This window comes from Colius striatus, chromosome 1 (genome assembly GCF_028858725.1).
Source record: "Colius striatus isolate bColStr4 chromosome 1, bColStr4.1.hap1, whole genome shotgun sequence".
Taxonomy (NCBI): Eukaryota; Metazoa; Chordata; class Aves; order Coliiformes; family Coliidae; genus Colius; species Colius striatus.
In genome coordinates, this window is record NC_084759.1 from 141030705 (window position 1) to 141057122 (window position 26418).

The 26418-nt window shown below is 44.0% G+C and overlaps 2 protein-coding genes across 8 annotated transcripts in view; one reads left to right on the top strand and one right to left on the bottom strand.

Annotated features, from left to right (window-relative positions):
- Positions 1-4521, bottom strand: part of BCL2L13 (BCL2 like 13) — a 39314-nt gene extending 34793 nt beyond the window's left edge. For 2 of the 6 annotated variants that reach the window (XR_009819897.1, XM_062009837.1), the window contains exon 1: positions 4325-4521. The gene's annotated coding sequence lies outside the window, so the exon portion shown is untranslated. Of the gene's footprint in view, positions 1-2003; positions 2086-2639; positions 2661-2994; positions 3013-3965; positions 3984-4324 lie in introns of those variants that run through there. The other 4 variants (XM_062009863.1, XM_062009869.1, XM_062009854.1 and 1 more) reach the window with 4 other exon arrangements.
- Positions 4522-7332: 2811 nt separating this feature from the next.
- ATP6V1E1 (ATPase H+ transporting V1 subunit E1) lies at positions 7333-20479 on the top strand. 2 transcript variants are annotated; one of them, XM_061988872.1, is made up of 10 exons: positions 7333-7487; positions 10990-11055; positions 12588-12697; positions 13174-13240; positions 15097-15186; positions 16628-16696; positions 17079-17173; positions 18061-18148; positions 18747-18825; positions 19881-20479. In XM_061988872.1, exons 1-9 carry the CDS (start codon positions 7455-7457, stop codon positions 18807-18809), a joined length of 681 nt encoding a protein of 226 aa, XP_061844856.1. In that variant the 5' UTR covers positions 7333-7454; the 3' UTR covers positions 18810-18825; positions 19881-20479. The 2 variants fall into 2 exon arrangements, with proteins under 2 accessions (XP_061844856.1, XP_061844855.1); XM_061988871.1 differs by lacking the exon at positions 19881-20479 and having other exon boundaries at positions 18747-19366.
- The last annotated feature ends 5939 nt before the right edge of the window (positions 20480-26418 follow it).

The window sequence follows — 26418 nt, forward strand, 5'->3', positions numbered from 1 at the left end:
CTATGTACAGGGAACAGCACCTGGAATATCTCGAGGGTTTCTGATCACTCTAGAAATGCCTTGAGACTAAAAGAGAGAACCAGGTTCCCAAACCAAAGCATAATCTGCAAATGAAGCCTCAAGATTAAAAATAATTATAAATAAACCAAGTAAGCAGAAGAAAAGCACCGACCTGTCTAGCTATGCAAGATGTCTGGGCTAACTTCTAACCACCCCTCCTCCCTGAAAAGGAATTCAGATTAATAGCAGTACAACTGGTTACTGAGGATAAACACAACTGTGCTGTGGCATGGTTACTGTGTGAGTAGGTAGCTTGGCAAAAAACAAGAAATTATCCGTCAAACTAAAAGCCGCAAAGGGAAAAGAGTTGGTGTAAAATTGGCTAAGCATTCTCATTTTAATCTTTAGCAACTCCACTTTCTGAAACTCATTCAGTATTGAAAACAGAAGAGGACTCTTTCATGAAGACTGTGTTCTGAAGCTCTGCCTCTCACCGTGTGTTTTAAAACACCTGAAATCCTTTACCAAAAAGAATTGGTTGTCTTTGCTACAGCTTGAACCGAAACAATAATTTATATAGGAAGCAACCAATGTCAAAACTTTGAGTCAATACTCATCCCTTTTCCACTGGAATAGCAATCCTACATTCACATTGCCTCTTTCACCCCAGAGTGCTTTACAGGCAACATATCATGCTTCTATGGAATTACAGCACAATTTTAAGGACAGTTTTTGCACTTTATATGGTTAGTTACCCTCCATCTGCTTCCGTAAATGAAGACTTTCATAAAGCAGGGAGATTTGAAAAAAACAACTGCTCAGAAGACTTCAGGATTCTTTAACAATAGATCTGTTCTTCAGAGCAGATCCCCAGATGCCATCACATGGTCACACCACCAGATGCGAAAGATGCCATTCACCAAAAAGAAAAGCCAAAGCTCCCCAGCACATTTCAGTTGTGAAATTACCACATTTCACTAGAGATCCTCAGCCCTGAAACAAACAAGCTTCTTGCAATGCCTACACAACGAACAGGAGACCTTCCACACAACCTGAACTGATCTGTACTGAATCAATCTGATGGACGGTCCAGAGACATCAGGACACTACGCTGTGGATCAAAGAATGAGTCTGAATATATAACAAAGGATATTCTTTAAAATAGAACTCCAAATCAAGGCAGAAAAATGAAAGTAAAAGAAGTTGATCAAACAAGTATGAGACTCCATACCAGCACAGTGATCCATGTGCAACAGGGAGGCCTAACTCATGAAAATTTCAGCATGATTAACTCAGCACCTCTGAAAAGAGGAGGAGAAAAAACAAGAGAGAGAGGACCAGCTTATTTAAATAGTGGTTAATGTTTCTCTGGGAAAAGAATGAAAAATAAAAGGTCTGGATGAAAAAAAAAAGGTTACCATTTCAGTCAATACATTCTGAGAGCAGTTTTATACTGAAATGAGAAGGAAGACTTAAGAATTTGAATGGAAAAAAATATCTTCAGCTTCACATAAAAGAATGCCAGACTGGAAATGCACCTCAGAATCATTGGTCTTCCTTTGAGAGAAGCAACAGTACAGCAACTGAATTACTCACTTTGAGTTGTGAATGTTTGTTTTTGTTTATAAAAAGAAATAGCAAAATACTGACTCAGATGCTGTGAACATCTCAGAAAAAGGGCATAAGTGGGATTAAAAAAGGACACGCTGCTTGAGAGACCAGAGCAGAGGAAGGAGAGCTTTCCACTACAGGAGGAAAACAGAAGAGAGTTCAGGGAATAAGGGAAAGGCTCGTATGGGAGATGTAATCAAGCAGAGGAAATATTGCATTATACACACAATGAAAGCCTCTATGCAAGGGCAAGAGGGTTGCTTCTGGTGTAACAGATTCACTGCAAGAATATTGCCTCTTAAAAAGCTAAAGATTACTCTCTGCAAAAAATCTTCCCTTTCTCAATTCCTGTACCCTTGGGGGAACAAAAGGCTGCACCTGTTGAAGCTTACTTAGCTTGTTACTCCTCCGACCCTGCTGTTGCTTGTTTCATATAGGCTGAGCTGCTCAACCGACCTGAGAGCAGGAGTTCCAGTCAGGCTGACATTTCCTCGTTCAATCTGTCACATCCTGATCCGCAGAAGAGTCATACGTTAGATAACGGGCAACACAAGTCTACCAATGAATACAGCGAACATAATCCCCTAGCAATGAGGCTCTGCGATGTTTCACTCCTTTACCTGCAAAATCCTACCTCAAGTCAAACTGCATTTACCACACATCATCCAAAAGCCAGAATGCCACAGCATTACAATACTGCCCGGAAGAAGAGTTCACCAGCTGCCAACAAAGACGTGCTGGGCATCTATCCGACTGCTGCAGGTCTGAGATTTGCCTTTTGCATTTAGAGCTGTAGCCTCACAAAGTACTTTGCTGCACATTTATAAACAAAATCGGAATTGACCAGTATCACTACCGATTTCTAACCCACTAAAAACACAAGTCCAGAAACATCAGCACAGCCACAGACTGCCTGCTTTTTATAAATACCACCGACATGACCAAAGTCAAGTTCTGCTCGAAAATTGAGTCAATCAAGGGCTGGGAGCAAGTCCCAGCTACAGCCCAGGTTTCCAAGCCTCACTTACCGCCTACAAATTTAATCATCCTGGACAGTTGCTCCAGGAGAATACTTCCTGCTGGTGAGGAATTATTTCAAAGCACACACGGTCTCAGTCAGTAAGTGTAAATGCAAGCACAGACAGGAACATTTAGCCAGGCAACTGAACAGACGCACCAGAGCTCAAATAATTTTTTAGGGTAGCATGCCACTTCATGCTCAAAAGATCAATACTGGCAACAGGTAACCACTCAGTCCACTCTGATCTACAGCCTTACACTGTGTTCTTTATCCAAATGTACCAAATTCGGAGTCACAGGTCTAAAAACCACCACACCCCGTATCAACAAGATGGAAAATATTCAAGAGCTCAGCGACCTTACCAGAAGGCTTGTGTATGGATTTTGGATGAGACTTGCATGTGCAGACTAGTTTAACCTTGCAGCAGTTTGTCTCTGAAAACACTTCACCTAACAGGTAGGACTTTCCAAAGCGCCCGATTGCAATCAAGTTGGAAGATAAATTCTTCGGGGTACTTTTCCAACAGGATGACGGTATGACTAAGAGATTGTTTTTAATAAACCGAGAACTATACTGAATTCAAATATGTCAGTTCCTAGTGGAAATGAATCAATAGTGCATCCATTACTGATCCTCTAGTGGCACTTAAAAGGATAGAAATACCTGAGAATATGATACTTGTTTATCTGGGCAGTGGTTTTAGTTGACCTTAGTGGGAAATGTAATTAAGTGACCATTCTAGGCAAATGGTTTGACTTTTCTTTTAGGAAGAAAAGCAAAACCGTGTGAATTATCTACTGTGAAGGTTCTCAATTGTTTCCAGCTTTAAGCCATCTCACCACAGCATTAAATCGTGGCAAACCCAGCCCTCATTAACAAGCTTTCATTCGCTTCCTTTTTCAATCGGCGAAGCACTATTTGGATTTGACGGTGTGCGAACAAGTGGACAGCGATAGGTAAGGCAGAAGCCCCGCGCCCCGCTGTTAAGTTTCAACAGCGCCAGACAAAAGCAGAGCCGGAGCAGACGAGCAGCCTGTGAGAGTGCAGCGTAAGCTACTCAGTTACTACGGCGATGAATGAGATATTTATATCTGGGCAGCAACGGCAAGAAGCAAAAAGCCGGGATGAGTCAGCTGGTAGGGTCCTGCGCGGGAGCCACAGCCTACGCGGCACAGCTGCGCGGGCGGGCGCGCAGGCCGCGGCCCCGCCAGCGGAGGAGCCGCCGGCTCTCCTTGCCGCCGCCCTTCAGGAGCTGCCGGGGGGCGGAGGGGGCACGGTCCCTTCTCCCACACCAAGAGGCCCGGCCCGGCGAAGGGACGTGTTCAGGGCATACCCGCCAGCTCTTATGGCTGCGGCGGGACAGAGGGACGCGTCCTTCAGCCGCAGCCGAGACGGGAAGGGGTCAAGGGCCGCCGAGGGGTGTGTCGTCGCGGCCGCGCTCCGCCCCCACGGGGAAGTTCTCGGGCCGCCGACCCCGCGGCGAGCACCCGGTTGCCCCCTCCCCTCACAGGCATCGCACGGAGGTGCAGGGGGGGGCGGGGGAAGAAGGCGCGCGCAGTGCCGCCGCGCCGTGCTCGTGCCCGTTGCCCCCACCCCGCTGCCGGCCGGCGGGGCCCACATAATAAATAAATAAATCAAACAATCAATGAAGCGATCGCTCGCCCGCCCGCCCGCTCCCACTCCCATCCTCACCTGCGAGCGGCGTGGGGGGAGGGACGGGAAAGAACAGGAGGAGGAGGAGGAGGGAAGGGGTGGGCAGGCCGGGCGGGCGAGGAGCCGCGCCGCTCCGGGTCGGTCCGCCGGGGGGTGGTGGGCGCGCGCGGGCGCGCGCGTGAGGCGGTGCGAGCTCTGCCCTAATTTGCCGCCGCCGCCGCCGCCATGATGGAGGGGCGGGGAGCAGAGGAGCGGCGGGAGGGGCGTGACGTCGCCCCCGCGTGTGTGCCGCGCGTCACGGCCCGCGCCGGGGGGCGGGGCCCGGCGGGAACGCGTCTCCCGCCACGTGACTCCGCGAGGGGGCCGGTGCGGCAGCGGCTGTCGGCGCGGAGGGAGGCTCAGCCCCGCCGCCGGGGCAGGTACCGGCCGGAGCGGGGTTCCGCCTCTCAGAGGCCACCACGGAAAGAAGAAGCGGGGCCGTTACATTCCTCTTAATCCCTTCGCGTTTGCCTCGCGGAATAGGATGAGGATGGCGGTTAGTTCCCGCGGGCCTGACCTAACTCACACGGCTGCAGGTGTGTGCGTTAGGTCCCGCAGGGAAAGCCTCCCGTAAAGGCAAAGGGGAGTGGGGGTCACAGAGCATCGGGACTGAGGTAGAGAAGGCAGGTCTGAGCGCGGTTCCAGTTGTTTTACTGGTACGGGGATTGCGCCCAAAATAATAGTAAAACGTTCTCAAGCCAGAAAATAAAAGTCAGTTTCCTGCACCGTAACATAATTGCGATACGAAAAAAATATATACAAGTTACGTACATTGCTTTTGTAAGAAGTTTTCTCACCTTGAAAAATTAACACAGTGGAACCAAGCCACAAAGAAGCACAGCTATGACAAATATGACATTTAACACTGATTTGTAAGGAGCAGTTGTATTTTTTTTCCCTAGTAAATACACCTGCAGAATGAAAACAGGCATATTGCTAGCTGGAATAAACAAATATTACTTTAGGTTATGAAGACTGCTTTAAATTTTCCCCTAGAAAAACCCAACAGAAGCAGTACCAGAACTCCTAAAGAATCAGCATATCGTTTCAAAATGGTCCTGAAGGCTCCTGCACCACTAAATGACAGAAGATGGGAATAGCAATAAGAAGGCAGCTTTGAATCCCCACCACATATTCCTACAGGGAAATGCTGGTGCCATAGCTTTAAATTATAAAAGTACAGCCAAGCTGAGGGGCCCATCAGGAGACTTCACCTAAGCCACCTGCCCCTGACAGCCGTGAACACCAGCCTGTAACACAAGGCCTTCCCCTCCTCTGACCACCTCCTTCTTGTGTCCTTCTGCTTTTCTCTTCACACCCCTTAACAATACCACCCTGCATCTTGATTTCATCATTTGTCTCTCCCAGTCCAATCCTGGAAAAAACAGTGATTTAAGCATAAGGAAAAACTATTTTACTGTGAGGGTGAGGGAGCCCTGGCACAGGCTGCCCAGGGAGGGTGTAGAATCTCCTCTGGAGGTCTTCAAGACTCGCCTGGACGTGTTCCTGTGTGACCTGATCTAGGTGAACCTGCTTCTGCAGGGAGGTTGGACCAGATGATCTCTAAAGGTCCCGTCCAACCCCTGCCATTCTGTGATTCTATGATTTTAGAAACAGCACTTCATGTTGTACTGTCATCATAAGAATGATGGCTGAAAATGACCTTGGGATAGCATGATAGGTATCCCAAAGCGCTGCCAAAAGAAGTCTGCTTGAGGGCCTTATAAGTGAGTTTCCCTCCACGCTTGATTTCCATCTGCTACAAATTCAACGTGTCATTTTTTGTTATATCTTGTTAAGACACTCATCTCTTTCTGAAACTGAACACGGTATAGAATCACAGAATATTAGGGGTTGGAAGGGACCTTTAGAGATCATCCAGTACAAATCCACTGCTAAAGCAGGTTCAGGGTCACCTAAATCAGGTCACACAGGAACATATCCAGGCAGCTCTTGAAAACCTCCAGAGAAATCAACACCCTCCTTATGTTTAAATGAAAGTTTTTGTGTTCCAGCTTCATCCCATTATCCCTCATCCTGTCACTGGATACAACAGAAAAAAGGGATGTCCCAGCCTCCTGACATCCATCATTTAGATTATTTGTAAATAATGAGATTCCCCTTGCAGTCTCCTCTTATCCAGACTAAACAGCCCCAGTTCCTGCAGCCTTTTCTCATAAGGAAGATACTTCAGTTCCCTGATCATCTTGGTGGTCCTGCACTGGACTCTCTCCAGAAGTTCTCTGTCCCTCTTGAGCTGGGCAGCCCAGAACTGGACACAGGACTCCAGATGAGGCCTCAGCAGGGCACAGTAGAGGGGGAGAAGAACCTCCCTTGACCTGCTGGCCACACTCTTCTTGATGCATCCCTGGATACCATTCGCCTTCTTGGCCACGAGGGCACATTGCTGGCTCATGTTCAGATTATTATCAATCAGGACTCCCAGGTCTCTCTCTGCAGAGCTGCTCTCCAGCAGGTCAATCCCCAGCCTGTACTGGTGCAGGGGGTTGTTCCTCACCAGATGCAGGACTCTGCACTTGTCCTTGTTGAACCTCATGAGGTTCCTCTCTGCCCAACTCTAAAGCTGGTCGAGATCCCGCTAAATGGCAGCACAGCCTCTGGGGAATCAGCCAGTCCTCCCAGTTTGGTGTCATCAGCGAACCTGCTGAGGGTACACTCTGTCCCCTCATCCAGGTCGTTGATGAAGATGTTGAACAAGACTGGGCCCAGAACCGATCCCTTTGGAACCGCACTGGCCACAAGCCTCCATATCGATTCCGTACCCTATAAAAAAGGCCCGAGGGAAAAATCTCTTCTGCTCCTAAACTCCGACGCCTGAGCCTGCCCCTCCAAGCCTCACCGCCCGCGGCAGCGGCGGGCCCGGCTGTGCCTCAGGAACCAGCCCCGCCTCCGCTCACCGCGACCGGCCGGGCGCAAGGCCCCGCCCAGTGACGCCGTCCGGAGCGCAGGTTCCCATTGGCAGCAGAGGAGCAGGCGGGCGGGGCGGCGTGACACAGCGGCGGCGGCACCGGCAGTGACCCGAACCGGATTTGATTCCACTCGCGGTCATCGCCGGCCACAGCCGCTGTCCCTCGAGTCCCGCCGCCCCAGCGCTGCCGCTGCCACCGCCATGGCGCTCAGCGATGCCGACGTCCAGAAGCAGGTAGGGCAGCGGGCCCCAGTCCGAAGGCGAGGCTGCAGCCCCGGCGCCCGGCCCAGGGCTGGCTACTCCGCACTGCGTTCGGCTCGGTCGGGCCCGGGGACGCGGCGAGAAGAGAGAGGCACCAAGGGCTGGGCCGGAGCGGCGGCTTCCCGGCAGCTTCTCTGCCGTGAAGCCGTACGAGCTATGGGGTTTGGGTGTGCTTAAGCTTGGAGGGATATTGGTTTGCTGAAAGGCCAGGGGGAACGGGAGGGGCAGCGACAGCTCTGACCGCCAGGCCTGCAGAAGTGGCTGGTTGACGTTTTAGGTCTCTCACTCTGCGGGCATAGCCGTGAGGCGCTCCTGTGACACCAAGAATTGGGGAAGGGGATAGATCGTTTCTGGAAATCTTCGTCCAAAAGATGTCTGGTATGATGACATCATACCAGATTATAATGAAAAAGAATCACGAGTAGCCTTTGTGCTATTTTCACTGTTTAATTGTACTTTTAAGGCAGATAGATACATTGCCCTAGATAAGAACTGTCTTTTTAGATGTTGCTCTCTAAGGACTTCCTATCTCTCTTTTCTTTCTTATAGCTAGACTATAGGTAATTAGCCATAATTTAGCAATTAGGTAGGCCATTCAACATTCTCAAGTGTCTTTTTTGCTTTTATATCCTAGGCAAAGTAGCACAACCTGAGCTTCTCTTGCAATGGAAACTTACAGCCCTAAAGTTTGACTGTGGACACTTCCTTCTGAGGGCAGGACACTTTGTCCTTATTGACAGTAAATACTGCCCTTACCTAAAAAAAGCTGCTTTAAGCTGGCTTGAAAGTGGTGTGCCATGTTAAAGGTTGCATGGATCCAGTCAGCACTGGTCTATGAAGTTTTCTTTAGGTGATGAGCAGATCAGCCAAGTTCCCTTTGTCCTCTGCATCATAAGTGTTTTGTGTCTCACTTTCTCATTCAGTAAACATAGTCTCTTGGCAAGGAAGCATCACATTGAAAGTAAAATCAGTAGGTTGTCTTTCTGCAAAGAAGGAGTTGTAACATTACATTTTCTTTGCTGTTTTCAACAAAGTTTGGGTTTTTCCTACTTCTTCTGTGAAGATAGTAAAGCTCACAATAGGGTGGTCTTGCTCAGTCATCATGGACCTGAATTTCAAAGATTAGGTCAAGATCTGTTGACATACCAAACATGTGAAGTTAATAGCATTTCACATCTGCAACTTTCCTGTCCATGTTTTATGCTCCTGAGCCCAGGGTGAACCTGTTAACTGGAGAAGAGAATGCTGCTTGATGGCTTGCGCTTCTTGTGTGTGAATCCAGTATGAACTTGGCAACTGGTCTTCTGAAATCTTATCTACTTGCCAGGGTGCTTTCAACAATTTTCACTTTGAAAATCATATCTAGTTAAAAAGTCTTCCTGTTAACAGACTTGCTTGCTTTATTCTGTCAAAGGAGTTTAATAAATTGTTCCATCTAATCTGGTTAGTCACTTCTAGCTAAAGCCAGTCTGACATCTAGAACTTCCCGTGGAAAGAACAATCACGCTACCACCGATGGGGGAAAAACCCTCTCTTCCTTTCTGTAGGAAATACTACTATGCTCAAATTAGTTCCTTCCTTTAAAATTAATCTCTCATCTTAAAATACTTATTTTTGTCAGTGTTATTAAAAGAAAGCCTACTTATAGATGTAAAAGCCTCCCTTAGGTTCTCTTTTTCGTTTCTATGAAAAGCAATAAGGGATTTCAGTACAACAGATTTTAAAGGAAGTAATACTGTTCTAGGGGAAATAGAAGCCAGATCAGTTTGCTTCCATCTTATTCTTTTTAGTCATACAGAGAACGCCTCGTGAACACCCAGAGCTGTTTCAAGTACTTTTCCAAAATCCATAAACTAAACCAAACTGGAGGAAGTGACTCGGCAATGAGGGAGTTACTACTGCTTTACAGAAGTTGTTAGTCCCCTTGACAAGAGGCCATTCAGCAAGATAATTTCCTGATTTCCTCTGCCTCTCTCATCCTTTATGAAATGCAAGCAGATCTAGAGCTTGGTTTAACCACTCATCTGATGAGGTGAGCAGGGCAGGAAACTGATGCTGTAGGTGGACATGCAGTTGGAAGCATTGCAAAGTGGAATTAAAAGAAAAATTGCTGATTTGATTTTGAGGATGTATAAATTGCTGTTCACTTCTTCCAGTGCACATGCTTAAAATCTTCCACTTGTCTATTCACTTCTCTTTTTACATCTGTCCAGGCATGGCGCTCTCCTGCACGCTGGCTCAGTTTTCACATTGGCGACCGTCTTATCTCTTTAAAACGTTTTGTTTTAACATAAGATGGTATAAATAGGATTTTCCATGCAAGCTTATTCCTATCAGATTGTCTGCAAAATGTGTCTCGTCACTAAGTGCAAGCAAAAGGTCAGTAGGTTTGATCTGCTCAGGTATGTGGTCCATTCCATCTGCCTTGGAAAATGGCTGTTCCCGTTCAAAGTTGCAGTTTAGTTGGACATGAGCTTCTTAGACAAATATGAACCTAAACTTAAGCCTCGTCACAGAAAGACATGTGATAAATAAGCAGAACTCAGTATAATTGCTTTCCTTGTCTCTAAGCTGTTGAGCCTCTGTTTTGAGGTGGTTTCAAAAAGTTTTTTTTCAAGTAGAATATGTTAGTACAGACCAGGCTCTAGAGCAGCATGTGATACGCTCCGTGTGGTCTTGATCAACTAGTGCTGCTCTTTCTATCTGCTTCCTCAGCTCATCCAAACTAATGTGCAACTACTTTATAAAGTCCTTTTGATTTGACTCATTTAGTGGCATTTTTTTTAATGACCTTGTAAGTCTTTATAGAATTTATTACATTTTTTCAAGGAAGATTTCTGATGTTGAGCTTCTGGTTGTACAGGTCTGACCAGAGTGGTCAGTAGCCATTTGCTTCTCTTTACTGGTCACCTAGTATTGAAGGCCCAAGATTGTTTAAATGCCATCTATACCTGATGTAGAGCAGAGACTCTATAGAATTATGTTCATAGATGTTAATCTTCTGTGCCTTACGTAAATATAATAACAGACAGACTATAATTCTGATGTGTAAGGGTTCAATTTCCTTGTTTTTTTTAACTAATCCCGAGGGAGAAAAAAGCTTGTTCTCACTAGTGAAGAATGAAAATAACCATTCTCACATTTATACAAATTTACTTTTGTGTTGGGTGGTTTTTTGATATAGTTGCATATCTAAAGTACATTCTCCTAAAGTACATTCTGCTAATGACAGACAGTGAAAGAGCATTATAGATAATGATATGGGGAAAAGAAACGCAAAATTCTTGTAGTCTGTGTTAAGATGAACTGACTGTTTCACCTGTATGTTTGACTTAATTTCCTTGAAAGATAACATTGTATGAATTTGCACATGGATATGGAGGCCCCTACTGTACAAATGAGGAATATATACATACTTCTTGCCATCAAAGCCCTTTCCAACAGAAAACATTCTCTTTGCTCTCTCTTGTTACAGATCAAGCATATGATGGCTTTCATTGAGCAGGAAGCTAATGAAAAGGCTGAAGAAATAGATGCAAAGGTAAAAACGGATGTTCACTGTCAGTAAGCACAAAAGGAAAACTGCATCTGACGTCCTGCTTTGATAGTTGCAGTTAGAATAGACCTGGAACCCTTTTGTGAACTGCAGCTTACTTCACATTCCATTACTACACAGCAAAAAAACGTGCTGCCAAATTAAGTTAATATTCATTAGCTTTTGAGACGTGAGAAAAAGTCAGAGCTATTTTTTGGTCAAAGTTTTTGTAGTGATTTTTAATGAGTGAACTTGCATGTGAATAGATTCCTTCTTTTTTTTTTAAGCAAGGAGAAGAGCTGAGCGGTAAAGTGAACAGACTGGGTGAAGTGGGACACCTACCCTCACCTCCTATACATAGCTTGACACCACTGAGGACTAAAGGAGTTCTCTGCATGGTTATGAATTCTGCCAAGGTTTTTCGTAACAAGCTGTTACCATAATGTTTAATTTTCATTTTTGTTTGACTTCCACAGCATGTCAGGCAGAGATATTAGTAGTAAGTTAAAGCAATAATGCTCGTAATCTTTTACAAGCATTCATACGTGTACCAAATTGATAAAAGGTGAAAGTAAAACTGGTTGAATTATGTTGGTGAAAGTTGGCTTATAAGCAGGTTCATAACTGTACCTAAACCTGTGAGCCACCTGCAGGCTTAATCTTAGATGTGATTTAGTAGGTATCCTGGGGAACTAAACCATAAACCAAGCATTTACATTTAAGTCATGGGTTGGATTACTTGAAGAATTCTTCACTTAAGTTAAGCCACAAGAGACTGAGTTTAATATTAACCTGGTGGTAGAATATAGATGTTTGTTAAAGAAGGATTAATGGTGTCTCACAACCCTCCCAATCTGCGTTATACTAATACTGAAATATCTTGTTGATATTGGACTCGGTGTATGTTACTAATCCTATTTAATCTCCCTTAAACATTTATACCTACTCAAATATTTAATCATTACTAAAGCAGGTATTCCTAAGGATCTGCAAACAGAAGTCAGAAGTTGAGATTGGATTCTTGGGTATAAATAGGAAAATTTGGCACATGTTTTCACATGCTGTCTGGCTAGGCTTTGTAAAAAAGTAATAGCTCCACTGTCATTCTCTTTGAGTAAGAATTCCTTAAAGTAATGAAGTTTGTGGACACTGAGGGCTGGGACTTTTGTTTTAGTTACCCAGAAAAGAGACTGATACTACAAAACCAAATCAGACCTCAAGCTCATACAAAATGAGTTTTGTGTAATAGTGTATAATATATAAATTGGGTCATTTTGCACCTAAGGAGTAAATACTGCAGGGAAACATCTGCCAATCAATTGGTAAAATGAGCTGTGTCTTAACCAGATTCTAGTTCAGAACACATCCTAAACTCCCTTTGAGTACTGGTTGAAGAGTTTTTTTAATATGGAGCCCTAAATTGTGTCATCCTAGGTTATCTATGAATGTGCTCTGAAAGCTGTGCTGTTTCACTTTGCTTCTGTTTTTTTCAGCCCATGGAATCAATTTCCACTTCAGTTATTTAATTTTTACTACAGGCAGAAGAAGAATTCAACATTGAGAAGGGTCGCCTTGTTCAGACACAGAGGCTGAAAATCATGGAGTATTATGAGAAGAAGGAGAAACAAATTGAACAGCAAAAGAAAATGTAAGTTGCTTAGGTTAGATGACTGACATCAGAGACTGAGCTCTCATTTTATTGCTGATTTTACACAAAACTGTTTTTCCCTGGCAAATACGGAAATTGTAGTCGATGTGTTTAGTTCTAATTATGAGATTCTAGTTCTTCCTGAGGGAGAAATGAGCTACAATAGTATAACTATTAATAAGTATGCTGAAAGAATCTTTCATATTTCTTTATGTAGTTACTGTTTAGAACCATATCTTGGTCTGTTACTCTGGGACAAATGGTCACGTTGGGTCTAGTTGTTGTGGGTCTTTACTGAAGCGTGGGGTTCTGCATTGTAATCTTTTGTGGAAGTTCAGGAACAGATTCAAACAGGTGAACAGGCTTTGTCCTGAAATGTTGTTGTACTATCTTTAAATGTAAAATGTACGGTTAAACGTTGCCGTTCTTCGTTCAAAGTCTGATGGATTGATTATACTTTATCACACAACTTTCAGTCAGATGTCCAACCTCATGAATCAAGCAAGACTGAAGGTCCTGAAGGCAAGGGATGACCTTATTGCAGTGAGTATCCCTGCAGTAAATACACAGACCTTCTATTTCTACCATCTGTTAGGAAATGTTCTTAACAATTCTCTAAAGAAAAATATGATTTGTGATTGAGTGATATTTGCTTCCACGTACAAAACTGGCTTTCCCAGCTGCTCTGAAAAGTCATTAAGGGTTTAGTTGAGCTTTGCTAATCTGCTTTAGCTTATTTTCACAGTTTCTGTTACCTGATGTATTTTTTTTTAGGAACATGCAGTTCCTGCCAGGGATGTTGCAGGCAGTATTGTAGCTCTTGTTTGGATAACAGTTTGTTTCTTTAAAGAGCAGGAACTCTCTCTTTCATGGCTGGTAGAATTTGAAAGTTCTATGTGCCTGAAGGCACATTCATGCATTTAAACCTGGCTTGGGTTTTACAAGTAGGCTTAAAACACCACTGACCATGTTTTTTCTGTCTCCTTCAGCAGCCCCTAGTATATGAAAAGGTTTGCTGCTTGTTTTTTCTAGTAGATGATTAATGTGTGTGCTGACATACAGGGTGAGTGATTATTTGTCAGAGCAGGCTATGTTTAGTCTTAGTTCAGGCTTACTCTGTTTATCTTACACCTTGCCTAGTGTATTTTCAATTCTGCTCATGATACAGCTTGCAGGTTTCCTGTTATCTCTTACTCCTGGCTCACAAGCGGTTTGAGTGTTCCATGTTCTGCTAGATGGTGCTATTGAGCCGTTGGTAAAGATGTGAGACCCATAGGAGTAAAAAAAATTTAAAACTGGATAATGTTCAAGTTGATGCTACCACGAAGAAGGGGAGTTAGCAGAAGAAAATCACCAGTTTATTGATTCTTTAAAGGTAGTTTCAAACTTCAGATTGTATTCCCAGGGAGGAGGAAGGTGGGTTACTAAAGAGATAACTCTATTGTGACAGTCTCTGCTGGGTAATCTCTTCCTCATTTGTCAGCTGACTCAGTCTCATGCTTCTGAGTAATGCATAACATTCTTCCCCATTTTAAAACGTTCAAAGTCCCATGCTGCTATAGCTCTTTCTTCCTTTATTGGAGCTTTGGCCTTTTTCATGAACAGGAGAAGAGAGATGTCCAGAGTTCCAGAAATGCTTACTCTAAGGGAAACAGTGTAACTAGGTCTGACTGTGACATTAAATAATGATAGTCTTGTATCCCAGTACTGATCGTGTTAACGTGCACTTCTCAACACCGTGAGGCAGGATGGTAAAGAAAGGTTTATATCAAATCATACAATTTCTTTATCTGAAGCAATTACGATGTTTCATTTCTAGGAGCTGTGTTTGAGTTGGCTCAAAATTCTTGAAAATTCAATCCCATCTGATACTGATTTGCCAAATAAAGATAATCTAAACCAGCTCCTTCAAATCAAAAAGAAGCTCTCACTTCAAAATTTTGACTCGCTTTTACCTACAGTTGAAAAGTACCTAACCTCAATATTGTTTGATAAAAAGACAGATTAGATTTCTTTCCTCAACCACAAAGCTGGAAAAACATTATTTAGACAACTTAATTAGTTTACATTAGGCAATGATTTACAACAGATTTAGTTTGTCTGTCTGCATTAGTATTAGAAGAACTATCCATTTCCTACCAAGGTCTCCCTTTTTTGTGAAAAAGGAATTGTTGTCAGGTTCTAATGGGTTCAGATCAGGGCAAAGAGAAGGGAACTGTTTGGAAAGGATATTGTGCCATGCACAGAGATGGAGGTCTAGCTTGGATGAGCACCAGCTGGAGTGTACATTTACGTGTTGGCAGGGTGTGATAGCTATAATAGGAGTACAGAAAGTTGGGAGGCATGAAACCAAATGCCAAACAGATGGGCTTTGCTGATCTGATTTCTTCTGAATGTAGGATCTGCTGAATGAGGCCAAGCAGAGACTTGCCAAGGTGGTGAAGGATACTGCCAGGTACCAGGCACTGCTGGACGGACTAGTTCTACAGGTAAATATTTAAATTGTGAAGAACAGATGCTTGCTTGCAGCCCCATCCTCTTAGGTGTCTTTCTTAAAAAATAACCTGCTGGAAGTAGCAGTGGTATTGGAGTCTAAGATTAGATGTTGCTGAGTGATCTGCGAGTTTTAAACGTTGCTTCTGTATCTTTCAGTCTTGGATTCCGAACATGTAAGGTTACGTCTTATTTTGAGGTGTAAAGCCTAATATACCAAAGAGCAATTCCATTATAAGAGTAATTGCAGGTGCCCACACAGACGTTGTAATGTGCACATTTAAGATGCACCTTTTAAGCTTCTGTAGTAATGAGTTGGATCAGATGTACTTTTGGCAAAAGCTGTTTCTCCAAACCTAGAAGTTACCTGCTTTTGAAATCTTTTTGGCATGTGAGACTTACAAGTCCTCTCTCTGACAAACTTGCTGTCACGTGTCTGTGACTGACATTCAAGTCAGAAATCAAAGCTTTCCTTACCTAGAATACCATCCTCAAGTCGCAGAAGTTAACTGCTAAAAATCCTGTCAGCCTTAGTCAGGGTCAGTTGTGCGACCGCTAGTGCCACCTTATGGCATGAACCGGTCCTGGTACTACAAGCTCCCAGGAGCCAGCCATCAGCTCTCCTGTCTGCAGTTTGATGGCAGAGTTTTCGTAACAGTGTTTCCTACCAGCTTCCAATTCTGTGTAGTTTCTTTGTCACACCTAGGTCTGATGTTGCTGTACATCAAACCAACCTGTCTCGCTCTTGCAAGCGAATCATAGAGTGGTTCGGTTTAGAAGGGACCTTAAAGATCATCAAGTTCCAACCCACCTGCCATGGACAGAGGCACCTTCCACTAGACAAGTTTGCTGAAATCCCCATCCAACCTGGCTTGGAGCACTTGCAGGGATGAATCTTGGCTCATTATATGTGACCCAATGAGAGACCTGTAGTGATCAGTACTCTCAGTTGGACTAGATCATCCTTGTGGGTCCCTTCAAACTGTAACTAAAGTTACTCTGCTCTATTGTGTTCTCATGTATTACTACAGGAACTGCAAGGCAGGAGTTGCTAGAACAGGTATCTGAAAATACTACCTGTCTTCTCCAGGAGCGCATAGGAGAGAGTCCTATGAGTTTGGCTGCACTCTCTGTCTACTTAGCCAGCAATGATCCTTATGCGCACATGTACATTGTCTGGACAAATCAATCCTATGACACAACTGTGTAGTTGCACTTGAATTCCTAACAAAGAAATACATAATCCATAGTTGTAGGTTGCTTCCCAGATATTGGTGCTGTCCTCTCAGAATGTGTGACCTAAGTAAAAGAGGCTAATATTAATATTATCAGGCTTTAGTTTTCAAATTGATCGACTCCTTTCCTTTCATGGGGTTAAATAATTCTAAGGCAATTCAAATGCTGACTTTATGATACTATAATGGTTCTCTTGTGCAGGGATTCTACCAGCTGCTTGAGCCCAGAATAGCCGTTCGTTGCAGGAAACAGGATCTCCCTATGGTTAAGGTAAGACACCTAGAGCAGTTTGACAGTATCTTGTTCCCAAATGTAGAGACTTGTTGAAAATATTTGCTGCTCAGGTCCCATCTGTGTGACATGAAAATAAGCTTTGCTTGCTGCACTCTGCTGCAGATGCAATGCAAGATAACAAATGTGCTTTTCAAGGTGAGGGTTGTTTGCTTGCTTTCATATCACCTAGGAAACTTTAGGCATTGCTACAACATTAACATTAATAATTGGTTTTGGCTCAAGAGCCATACTGAAATACATTTTCTTAATTAAAAAAGTAAAGCTCAATCATTTTATTGCTACAAATGATTGAATGACCAAACCCAAGTGGTGTACTAACATTTGTGAAAACTAATTGGAGTCTTATCTTGTATCCTAGGCTGCTGTACAGAAGAGCATTCCTATCTACAAAAATGCCACGAAAAGGGATGTGGATGTTCACGTTGACCAGGACAACTTCCTGCCAGAGGACATGTAAGAGAAATGGGAGTCCTTTATACAGAGCACTATCTTAATGCAGCTTTTCAAGCCACAGCTCCTTCTAGAACAGTCTCAGAAAATTGTGTATGGAGTATCCCCACAGCATGTCTGCTGCTGTTCTAGTGGAATTTGGCACTTCTTTAGGTTAATCAAGCACAGACTCTGCAGCTTCCTCCAGATGAGCACTGTCTTAATCAAAAAAGTCAATAAAAGTTTTGTACATCCTCAAGCCTGATTCACAGCACTGGAGAATAACTGTAGCTAGGAACTTAACCGTTGGTCTTTTAATGAGACAGGACGTGGATGTAGCCATGCTTTTTATCTCAGAATGAGGCAAATTGAGTCATAAGGTGCTGCAGGATAATAATTTAATGAAACTTGTGTCTGTTACGTCTGCAAGGTTCTGTTTTCATAGAGAATGACACACACAGAGCGCACAAAGCTGTATATTCTGACAGCATGGGCCAACAAACAGCACTTTTAGCACTCTTCCTTACTTCCTAAAATCAGAAAGCTATCTATTAATAAGAAAAATACAGATATTTATTAAAAATACCAAAAAAATACTGAAGTTCTTCTGAAGTGGCAAGTTTCATAGCTCTGCTCACATTTAGGTCGTGGCAACGAGGACCCTTGTATCTAACTGTGGTCTCTGGTAACTACAGAGACACTTTGCACTGCTGGTTTGGTGGATCACTTCATATAGTGATTCATATTAAGATATGATCAAAAACAACTGGATTTTTTTAAAGAATAAAAATCTTATCTATCTGACTTGCCTGTAAGCTCTGATTTGGGGTAATATATCTGACGCATTCTGACTTTGAGATATCCCGTGGAATTCACAGATTTGTTTGTTTGATTGGTTTTCCCCTTTCTAGTGCTGGAGGTGTTGAAATCTATAACGGTGATGGTAAAATCAAGGTTTCCAATACCCTGGAAAGTCGGCTGGACCTTGTAGCCCAGCAGGTGAGTTTCCCTAATAGTCAGGGCAAACAAGATATCATTAACTACTTTTACGTTGTAATTAAATCCTAGTGTTTCCAATGTGTCACAATAGTGTGTGAGATCAGGTTTCAAAGTGGATGACAAGTAAAAAGTTATTTTTGAATGGAAAGAAGCAAATCACCTACTGTTTGTGTTTCTCTACAACAAACATGGCTTTTCCCAGAGTGATACCTTTTGAATTAAGCATGAGCATACCATTCTAGAAATTATGATCCTGAAAGACTTGTTATGACTACACTGCAGTCAAGATGTTGGAGTGCTGAAGGCTAACTGAGTTACTGAAGCTAGCTTGAGTACTAGAAACTTTGGCTGAGACCTGTTATACCCCAGTGGAATTAAAACTAGCTGTGGCATCTCTTTCTTATGCCACGGCGTAGGCAAATCCTGTAAGTCTATGGAGTAGCTGGCAGTGTGTGATCAGATAAAGGCTTCAGAAGATTCAAATGAACTGACTTCTTGTTTTGGAAGCCTAGCCTAGCTGTCATGCAGTGCCTGCCATGAGGAATGTACAGGATTTGTATTGCCCATCGCATATAACTGATATACTCTTTCTCAACAGATGATGCCAGAAATCAGAGTGGCTCTCTTTGGTGCTAATGTCAACAGGAAGTTTTTGGACTAAATCTCTCTGAGAGAAGGTGGGATCTGTTCCACTGCCATACTGAAGGGGATGCAAAAGCATCTGCTGATATAAAAATCTTGAAATGTAACATTACCTTGTCATCCAATATCTGTTCTCCAATGGAATAATTTTGCATACCTACTGTGCTTAGCCTCTCTCCTTGTGGTTAAAATGTATTGCTTAAAGGATGTGAAGAAATGCATATTCATCCTGCAGTGACACTAGCAAATGGAGGCGTTTGGGCTCTTGGCTTTCCTTGCACTGTCATGACTCTATCACGACAAGTGATCCCTGTAGGGTCATTCTCTTTTTGTTTTGGCCACATCTCTTTCAAGTTGTCTAATCTGTGAAGTAAATTACTATGCTGCCGATGGGGAAATCCCTTTTCAGTTAAGGTCTTCAGTGTTATAGAGGGCATGCATTCCTTCCCAGGGTCTGTAGCTTAATTCACAGGACTTGGTCAGGCATTTTTCTGTTCTGTATATGTGATTTAAAAAATAAAATAAAAGCCTGAGCCTGTAAAACTTTATTTATTAAAATAAAAATGTGTGTGTGTACGTAGTTGTTTGTAGCTTCTCTCTGGGGGATTGGCAGCAACCTTTGAAAAGTGGGCCTGGGTGTGTAAGGACTTCCTACCCCAGGGCTGTGTGTAAGCACCGTGCTGTGAAGCTGGAGTGTTTGGAGTTACTGTCAAGCTATTTGCTTGAGTGACGTTGGATTGTAGGCAAACTTTTTGAATAGGACTCTAGGATGAGCTTCAATCTTCCTAGAAAATGGGTCAGTGGCTTTGTTCCCTCCATCTTCTCTCACAAGAGAGAACTAGAGTAACACAGCTGTGCTACTTGGGTATAATACCACCCAGCTCTGGTTACAGGTTTCCTGCTTCTGCTCAGGAGATCCAAACCATACTCTTTTAGTAATTATGTTTCAAGACTTGAGGAGCACCAGCCAACTCTTGCAAGTCTTCTCCCTGTTGTTAGTAACTGTTAAATTGAATAACAATAACATTACTGTATCCATGACCTAATCAGTTGAGCTGGACTAATTCTCACTTCTCCTTTGCTTCTGCAGCGATGACTAGTATTGTCTCCACCTTCCATGGTGTTGGACAGAAAAATTTTTGAGGTGCCATTCCACACTACTACAAGGCTCTGCCAGAATACCAGCATACTTGTCTCTTCACCTGGTGCTCAGTTCTGAAACTTGTTTCATGGAGATTAGAAACTGCTCAAACAAATTGCTGCTAGAATGTGTTTTGGAATCATCTTCTCTAAGTACTGCAGTGATTCAGGAGTGGTAGGAAGCTTACCTTGTGCTGTGAACAATGCTTGTCAAGCTGCAGCAACACTGGTTTATGCAGTGTTTTTAACCTGAGGCCCTTTCTTCTCAAGTTGAGGTGCATGCCCTCATGTGAAGTAGTCACTAAATGCTAGACAGGGCTTTTGCTGCCCCATTCCTCTAAAATGGAGATTGACTACTAGGATAAATCCTGAATCCAAACATAGTTTTGATTTCCTCTTGCAAAATGAGAGTCTTTAGCAAGGCTGGGTTTTTGTTTTACTAGTCCTCACCATTGCGTTTAATTACCAGTTCCTATTTTCCTAACAGAAGGTTTTTGGTATTTACTCTTTTGGTGCTTTGCTTTTCGATACACAGTTCTATGACTGGGCAATAAATGCATCTGGACTAAAGTCCTACTCTTTTCTAGATTTTTGGGTAACAGTTACAGTGTTCATATTTGCAACTGGCAATGATCAAGCTTCCTGACTAAGCACTGGCGTCTGGTTTTCTGACACATCTGTGGCGAAGGAAAACCCTTTATACATCTCTACCTAACCTGGTGTTTCTTGGTTCCAGTGGTACTTGGAACAGATTTGCTTTGGTCCTTTCTGATGGCTTCATCCAACTCATCTTGTCTGCCTTATCAACATGAAGAAGGCTTGTCTGCCAGTGATTTGGAAATGCAGCTGAATTTATTTGGGCCTCTGTTTTGTCTGTAGCTAGGGCTAGGAACAGAAACTCAAAATATCAAAATAGATTGCAGTGCATGGAAATAAAATACTGAGAGGTGAGAGAGGAGGTTACCAATCTTTGATGGGTGATACACACCGTGAATATTTGCTACGATGCTCAATGAAAAGACTTCAAACAGGTTGTAAGATCATCTCTAAAGAAGTGAGAGGCCTAGACCTGGCCTTCATTGTTTGAACATGTAGCTTTGACGTTGTCTTGGTGCTACTGCTTTCCCTTGCAAAGCTGACCCAGGCAACGGTGTCTTGCATGTAGATAAAAATCATGGGCATAAGAAGCTAAAGGTTGGGACACGGAGACATGCCTGTGTTGTACATCATTCCATGGTGGTGGGCCATTTCATCGTGTTATCTTCAGGTAGGCTCTAGTCAGTAAACAAATAACTTTATTAGGAGTTACCAAAGCTTTCTCTTTCTTTATGTTATCTACCAATAACATAAACAGGCTGGGCTGTGGCTAAAAGTGATTCTTTGTACAGGGTCTGATGGTCTGCTGCTTTCATGAAGGTAGCAAGACCTTCACAAAGCCAGATCTTGTACATTTTTGAAAAGCAACTCTGACTGCAGAGTTCATAGTGGAAGGCAACAGAGCCCTTATTTACTCTTTGCTTTCCTCTGTTAGTTTGACATTTCTATCTTTCTACACAGCAAACAGGAATAAATAACCGCTGTCATAATTGCAGACAAAAAATAGCGACCTCAAGAATGTTTTCCATGTTAGCCAGTTGCTTGGGCAGTACTGATCCAATGCAGGTCCTCAAGAAATGGTCTGAATGCTTTCTACATATTGCAGATGAAGTCTGAGACTTCTGAGGTGGTACCCTCTGCCCTACCACAGGCAAACTGAAACACTTGTGTCTACTCAGTTTATTAGTGGAATTACAGGCACTCTTAGCCTGAGCTGTGTCGGCTGTGAGAAGAACTTCCTCATGCACCAGTCCTACACCTCTGCAGGTGTGTTACAGAAGAGCACTGGTTGGTTTTAATCTTGGGACAGCTCCAAAAGCGGCGTTTCAAGTGAATTTCAGAGTTCCTACTGCAGTGCTGCGGCAGCACTGTTTTGTTACTTGAGCTGTAGTGATTAAAAAAAATTAAGTAGGACACACAATTTCTTTCTTTCTCCCTAGTTAACTTAACAACCCAGGGCAAAATCAATGAGGATCATAGAATCATAGAATGGTAGGGGTTGGAAGGGACCTTTAGAGATCATCTAGTCCAACCCCCCTGCAGAAGCAGGTTCACCTAGATCAGGTCATATAGGAACATGTCCAGGCAGGTCTTGAAGACCGTCAAGGGAGGAGACTCCACAACCCCTCTGGGCAGCCTGTGCCAGGGCTCCCTCACCCTCACGGTGAAATAGTTTTTTCTTATGTTTAAGTGGAACTTTTTGTGTTCCAGCTTCATCCCATTACCCCTTGTCCTGTTGCTAGCTACTATAGAAAAAAGGGATGTCCCAGCCTCCTGACACCCACCCTTTAGATATCTATAAATGGTAATAAGATCTCCCCTCGATCTCCTCTTCTCCAGACTAAACAGCCCCAGTTCCCAGGATGCTGATCTTTATTCAGTTTTGTATAAGCATGCAAAAATATTCCAGATGGGTACAGTAAAATATGTATTATATATACAGTACAAAAATATTCCAGTTAGGTATGAGCCCAAAGCCAGATCAGCACATTCAGAGACTGGACAAATACAGGTAGCAAAGGAGGCATTAAATCAGGCTTCAGGTAAAAGAATGAAGTTGTAAGGGGAGAGTCAAGCATCCTAGATTAATGGAGAGTGCAGAGCTGATTCTATTGAGTACTGGAAAAGAAGTTAGGGAGAGAGATAATGTTGCACTTGTGCTGTGGAGTTGGCAATGGAAAAATTAAGAGAAGCTTTGACACTAAGTGATCAGCAGCGGGCTTAAAATGTTACTGCACATCTGAGTCACAATCCCTTTTTTAGTACTTTGTTTTCACACTGAGAGGTATTAACATTAATCAGAGAGCCACATGCCGTATGAATGATCCCTGGAGGTGCACACAAGTGTCAAGGTGAGAGAAAGACTAGAAGAAAACAACCAGAAAGTACCAAGAACTGAGGCCTCAATGTCTTTAAGCCAGGAACAGTTGACAGAGCTGTAACTTCTGAAAGTGAGCTCTGAGCTGGCTGTCAGGGAGTGAGTGCTACCCGTCAGAGAGCTGGTAGTGACAGAGTGAGCGTGCTGCTGGGAGGCTGCTGAATGCCCAGCTCCCTCCTGAGAGCCAGCCAGTCTTGGGGGAAGGCACAGCCATGTTTTCCATAAGAAGCCTTGTTAAAAGCTAGTAGTGAGAATCTGGCTTTTGGGTGAAAGCTGCCATGACAGCCCAGCTGCAGGCCTTTGAGTGCTTTGCTGTACAGAGAGGCTGCAGATCCCAGCGTGCGGCCCAAGGCAAGCTGGCAGAAGGAGGATACCCTGCTTCTTGCCTGCTCCTGGCCTGATCTGCTGATAATAGCAAGCAGTGGGAAAGAAGTAAGAGAAGCTTATGCATTCGTGTTGGAAAGCAGGAGAAGGTGACCAATAGCATACACAGGTGACCAAAAACAGACCAATAGCGTACACAGCATGGTGAGGCTTGGAGCCATCCCCATAGACTCACAGCCCATGTCTAAAATAGTGTGGGAGACTAAGAGAAAATCACCCATTTATTTCATCCCAATGAAATCGCAGTAAACGAAGAACAGAAAAAAAAGGAAATAAAAGACAACTACCTCAGATGAAAAATCAAAGGAAAAAACGTTCCTCTGAGCTGCCATTCTGGGGAAGTGAAGACTTGGGACTGCAGTAAAGCAGCTCGACAAAAGGTGTTTAGCCCCGAGCGAGAGCCCAGAGAAACTGCAGAGTGGTTTGGCTATGTTTGCTGCTTGATACAGGCAGCTCAGAGGCAGGTGGAGGCCCCATCCTGCATCTCACACGTGTTTGCAGGGAACAGGCTGTGACAAGACAGCTCTTCCAGGGCTGGGAAGTTCTTGCTGCCCTCAGCCAAGGAAGAGCTGTCTGGGAAACCCCAAATCTTTCAGAGCATCCCATACTGCTTCTTTGGCTTCGCTTTAGAGAAAGCAAGAAAAACATCTGTACAGGAGCATTCTCAGGTTGAGAATCATATTGACAGTGTGCCAAAAGGTTGAATTTCCCAGCCCATGTTACCTGATGGAAATCAAAAGCTGTAGAAATAAAGACTACCACATTGCTTTAAGTGGTACAAGGCTGAAGTGTTGGGAGAATCTGGAGAGTGAAAATATTAAGGATAGTCCCGCCCAGAATCTCTGAAAGCCCTTTCCCGTCCTGTATCCAAGAGTATTTGCATGGGGTGAGCTTCTCTTTCCGGACAGTCCCTGGCCCACACACCCTCTGCCTCAACACCAAGTGACCACACATACCCAGCCTCATGCCAACCCCAAACTCTTAGGGCTGTTCAGGACCTCACATTTCATCCTACCATCTGCCAGTGGCTGAAACATTCTTATTTATCATATGAAGCCGTTTGTGTTTAACAGGGAGATTGGAAGATCCTTGGTTTCTGAGCAGGTTTGACTGTACAGCATGAACCTCCAAGTTCTAAAAGACTTGTTGCCTCCTAGATCAGCTGCAGGGCATGCAGGAAGGTCACGCTTTCTCCTCCTTCCTCTTTCAGATGCTGGCTGCCTGTGTGGTTTTTTCAGCCCTGTGTGTTAGCAGAGTCGTTTTTCTCTCCACCTGTTGGCCTTCTCTCTTTAGCAGATAGCTTCTGGTATCAAGCTGCTATCCCTGGGTATCTGCAGCTTCTCAATGCTCTCCATGGCTTCAGGGTATCAAATAGAGGCAGCATCTTGACACCTAGCTGGAAGTGGACAGGAGCAGAAGGGAGCAACTGTCTTTGCTTGCCCCATCTGGTGGGCTGAACACAAATAAGGGAGAGAGGGACAGGTTGAGGTATTCCTGCTGCTTGGAGGGGCAGTTATCTTTTGCAGAACTCTGCAAAATTTCGTCTGCACATGCCTCTACCTGGCTTCCTTGGGGGCATCTCCTGCAGTAACACTTTGTAACACCTTTCTCCCAGCAAAGGTCACTTTTACCCAGATGGTCACAGCAACCCTTTCATACTGAGAGTCCGTGACAAAAACCTTCTTGGAACATCTTCTGGACAAAGGCTGGTGCTTTCCCCTCTGAGGGCTCCAGAAGGGGATCCTATCAGCAGTAAAATGTGAGAAGTTTGTCTCAAAGCAGCTCTGGAGTGGGAGCACAAGACAATTATTAATCTGTCTAAAAAAAGAAATGATGAGTATTTCCCCCCCACCCCCCTGATGCTGAGTAGTTTAAATGCAGCTGCTCATTCCACACCTCTGCTCTGAGCTTCAGTTCACTTTGAATGAAGGAGGTAACATCACTCACCAGGGCTGGGACAGTAGGAATTGGGAGACTTACCTGCTGCCTGGGTGACCTCCCAGATATCCCTGCCACCACTTTGTAGGGTAGGACTGCAGAGCCCTCACTGAGGCACGAAGGCCTCGTTGAAGACAGTACTTCCCCACATAAAAGGGATTCATGACACAGCAAGTGGCAGGCTGGATGTCTCTTTGTGCCTCCCCAGTCTGTAGCAGGTCTCATCCCACCCTCCAGGACCCTGAAGTGAAATTCTCAGCATCTTCACAGGACAAGCAAATCCCAGTCAGTGAGTCCCAGTTCCTCTCATAACTATTGCCACCTCGACTTTCTGCAGAGGACAGCCCAGGCACTACCACCCCACAGGGACGTGGCCACAGCATGGACATGCTGGCAAATGACCAGCAAAGACACTGGGTTCCCAGCCATGCTGACTTCACCCATAGGTCTCCTACCTGGTTCCTTGCTCCCAAAACACACTCACTTGCATGCACCGACCCAAGGCTGCCCAGCAGCAGCAGAAGTGTTTCTGGTCTCAAGGCATAAGAATCCAAAAATGGTCCTGATAGTTCTGTATGACAAAAAAAAGCTCCTTACTGACTTTGATTGGTGATTGCCTTTGAGTCATGATGGTGAAGACACCTCCAAGAAGGCTTTTAGCACTTAGAACTGGGGTACTATTTTATGCTGCTCTTAAACATAGAGGTATTTCCTTGTTCAAATAAACAAATCAAGTGGCTTCTCAGATATCCTGCAATGATCTCCACAGGTTGGTTACGTGCTGATTAAAAAAAGCTTTGTAATAGATGTGCCTGTTGGGACCACGTAATTTTTTCATGCAAGGCTAAACCTTGATTACTAAAGCAATTATGTAATCATTTATTCTCTGATAGTCATGCTCTTTACTTATGCCTAAATGCTGCCCAGACAGGTGAGAGTCCACACACCTTGTACGTATAAGCCAGCAGCCCCACACATTCCCTGCATCTTCATGTACTCATCTGTGTCAATCACACACCCTGGTGAGGTGATACTGTTGGATTCACAAACACCAGAGATGAGACACCCCAGATACCTGCACACAGTCTGCACAACACATACAAGTGTATGCAGCCATCCTCGTGGCTGTATTTGTGGCTGCTCACTCTGACACACTGTCGTGGTTTTGCCCAGCCAGCAATGAAGCGCCACA

Excerpts from the sequence above, each read along its gene's own strand:
- ATP6V1E1 (XM_061988872.1), top strand. The coding sequence starts at position 7,455 with ATGGCGCTCAGCGATGCCGACGTCCAGAAGCAG. Across the intron at positions 12,698-13,173 it reads ATTGAACAGCAAAAGAAAAT|TCAGATGTCCAACCTCATGA; the intron begins GTAAGTTGCTTA and ends CACAACTTTCAG. Across the intron at positions 18,149-18,746 it reads TGGACCTTGTAGCCCAGCAG|ATGATGCCAGAAATCAGAGT; the intron begins GTGAGTTTCCCT and ends CTTTCTCAACAG.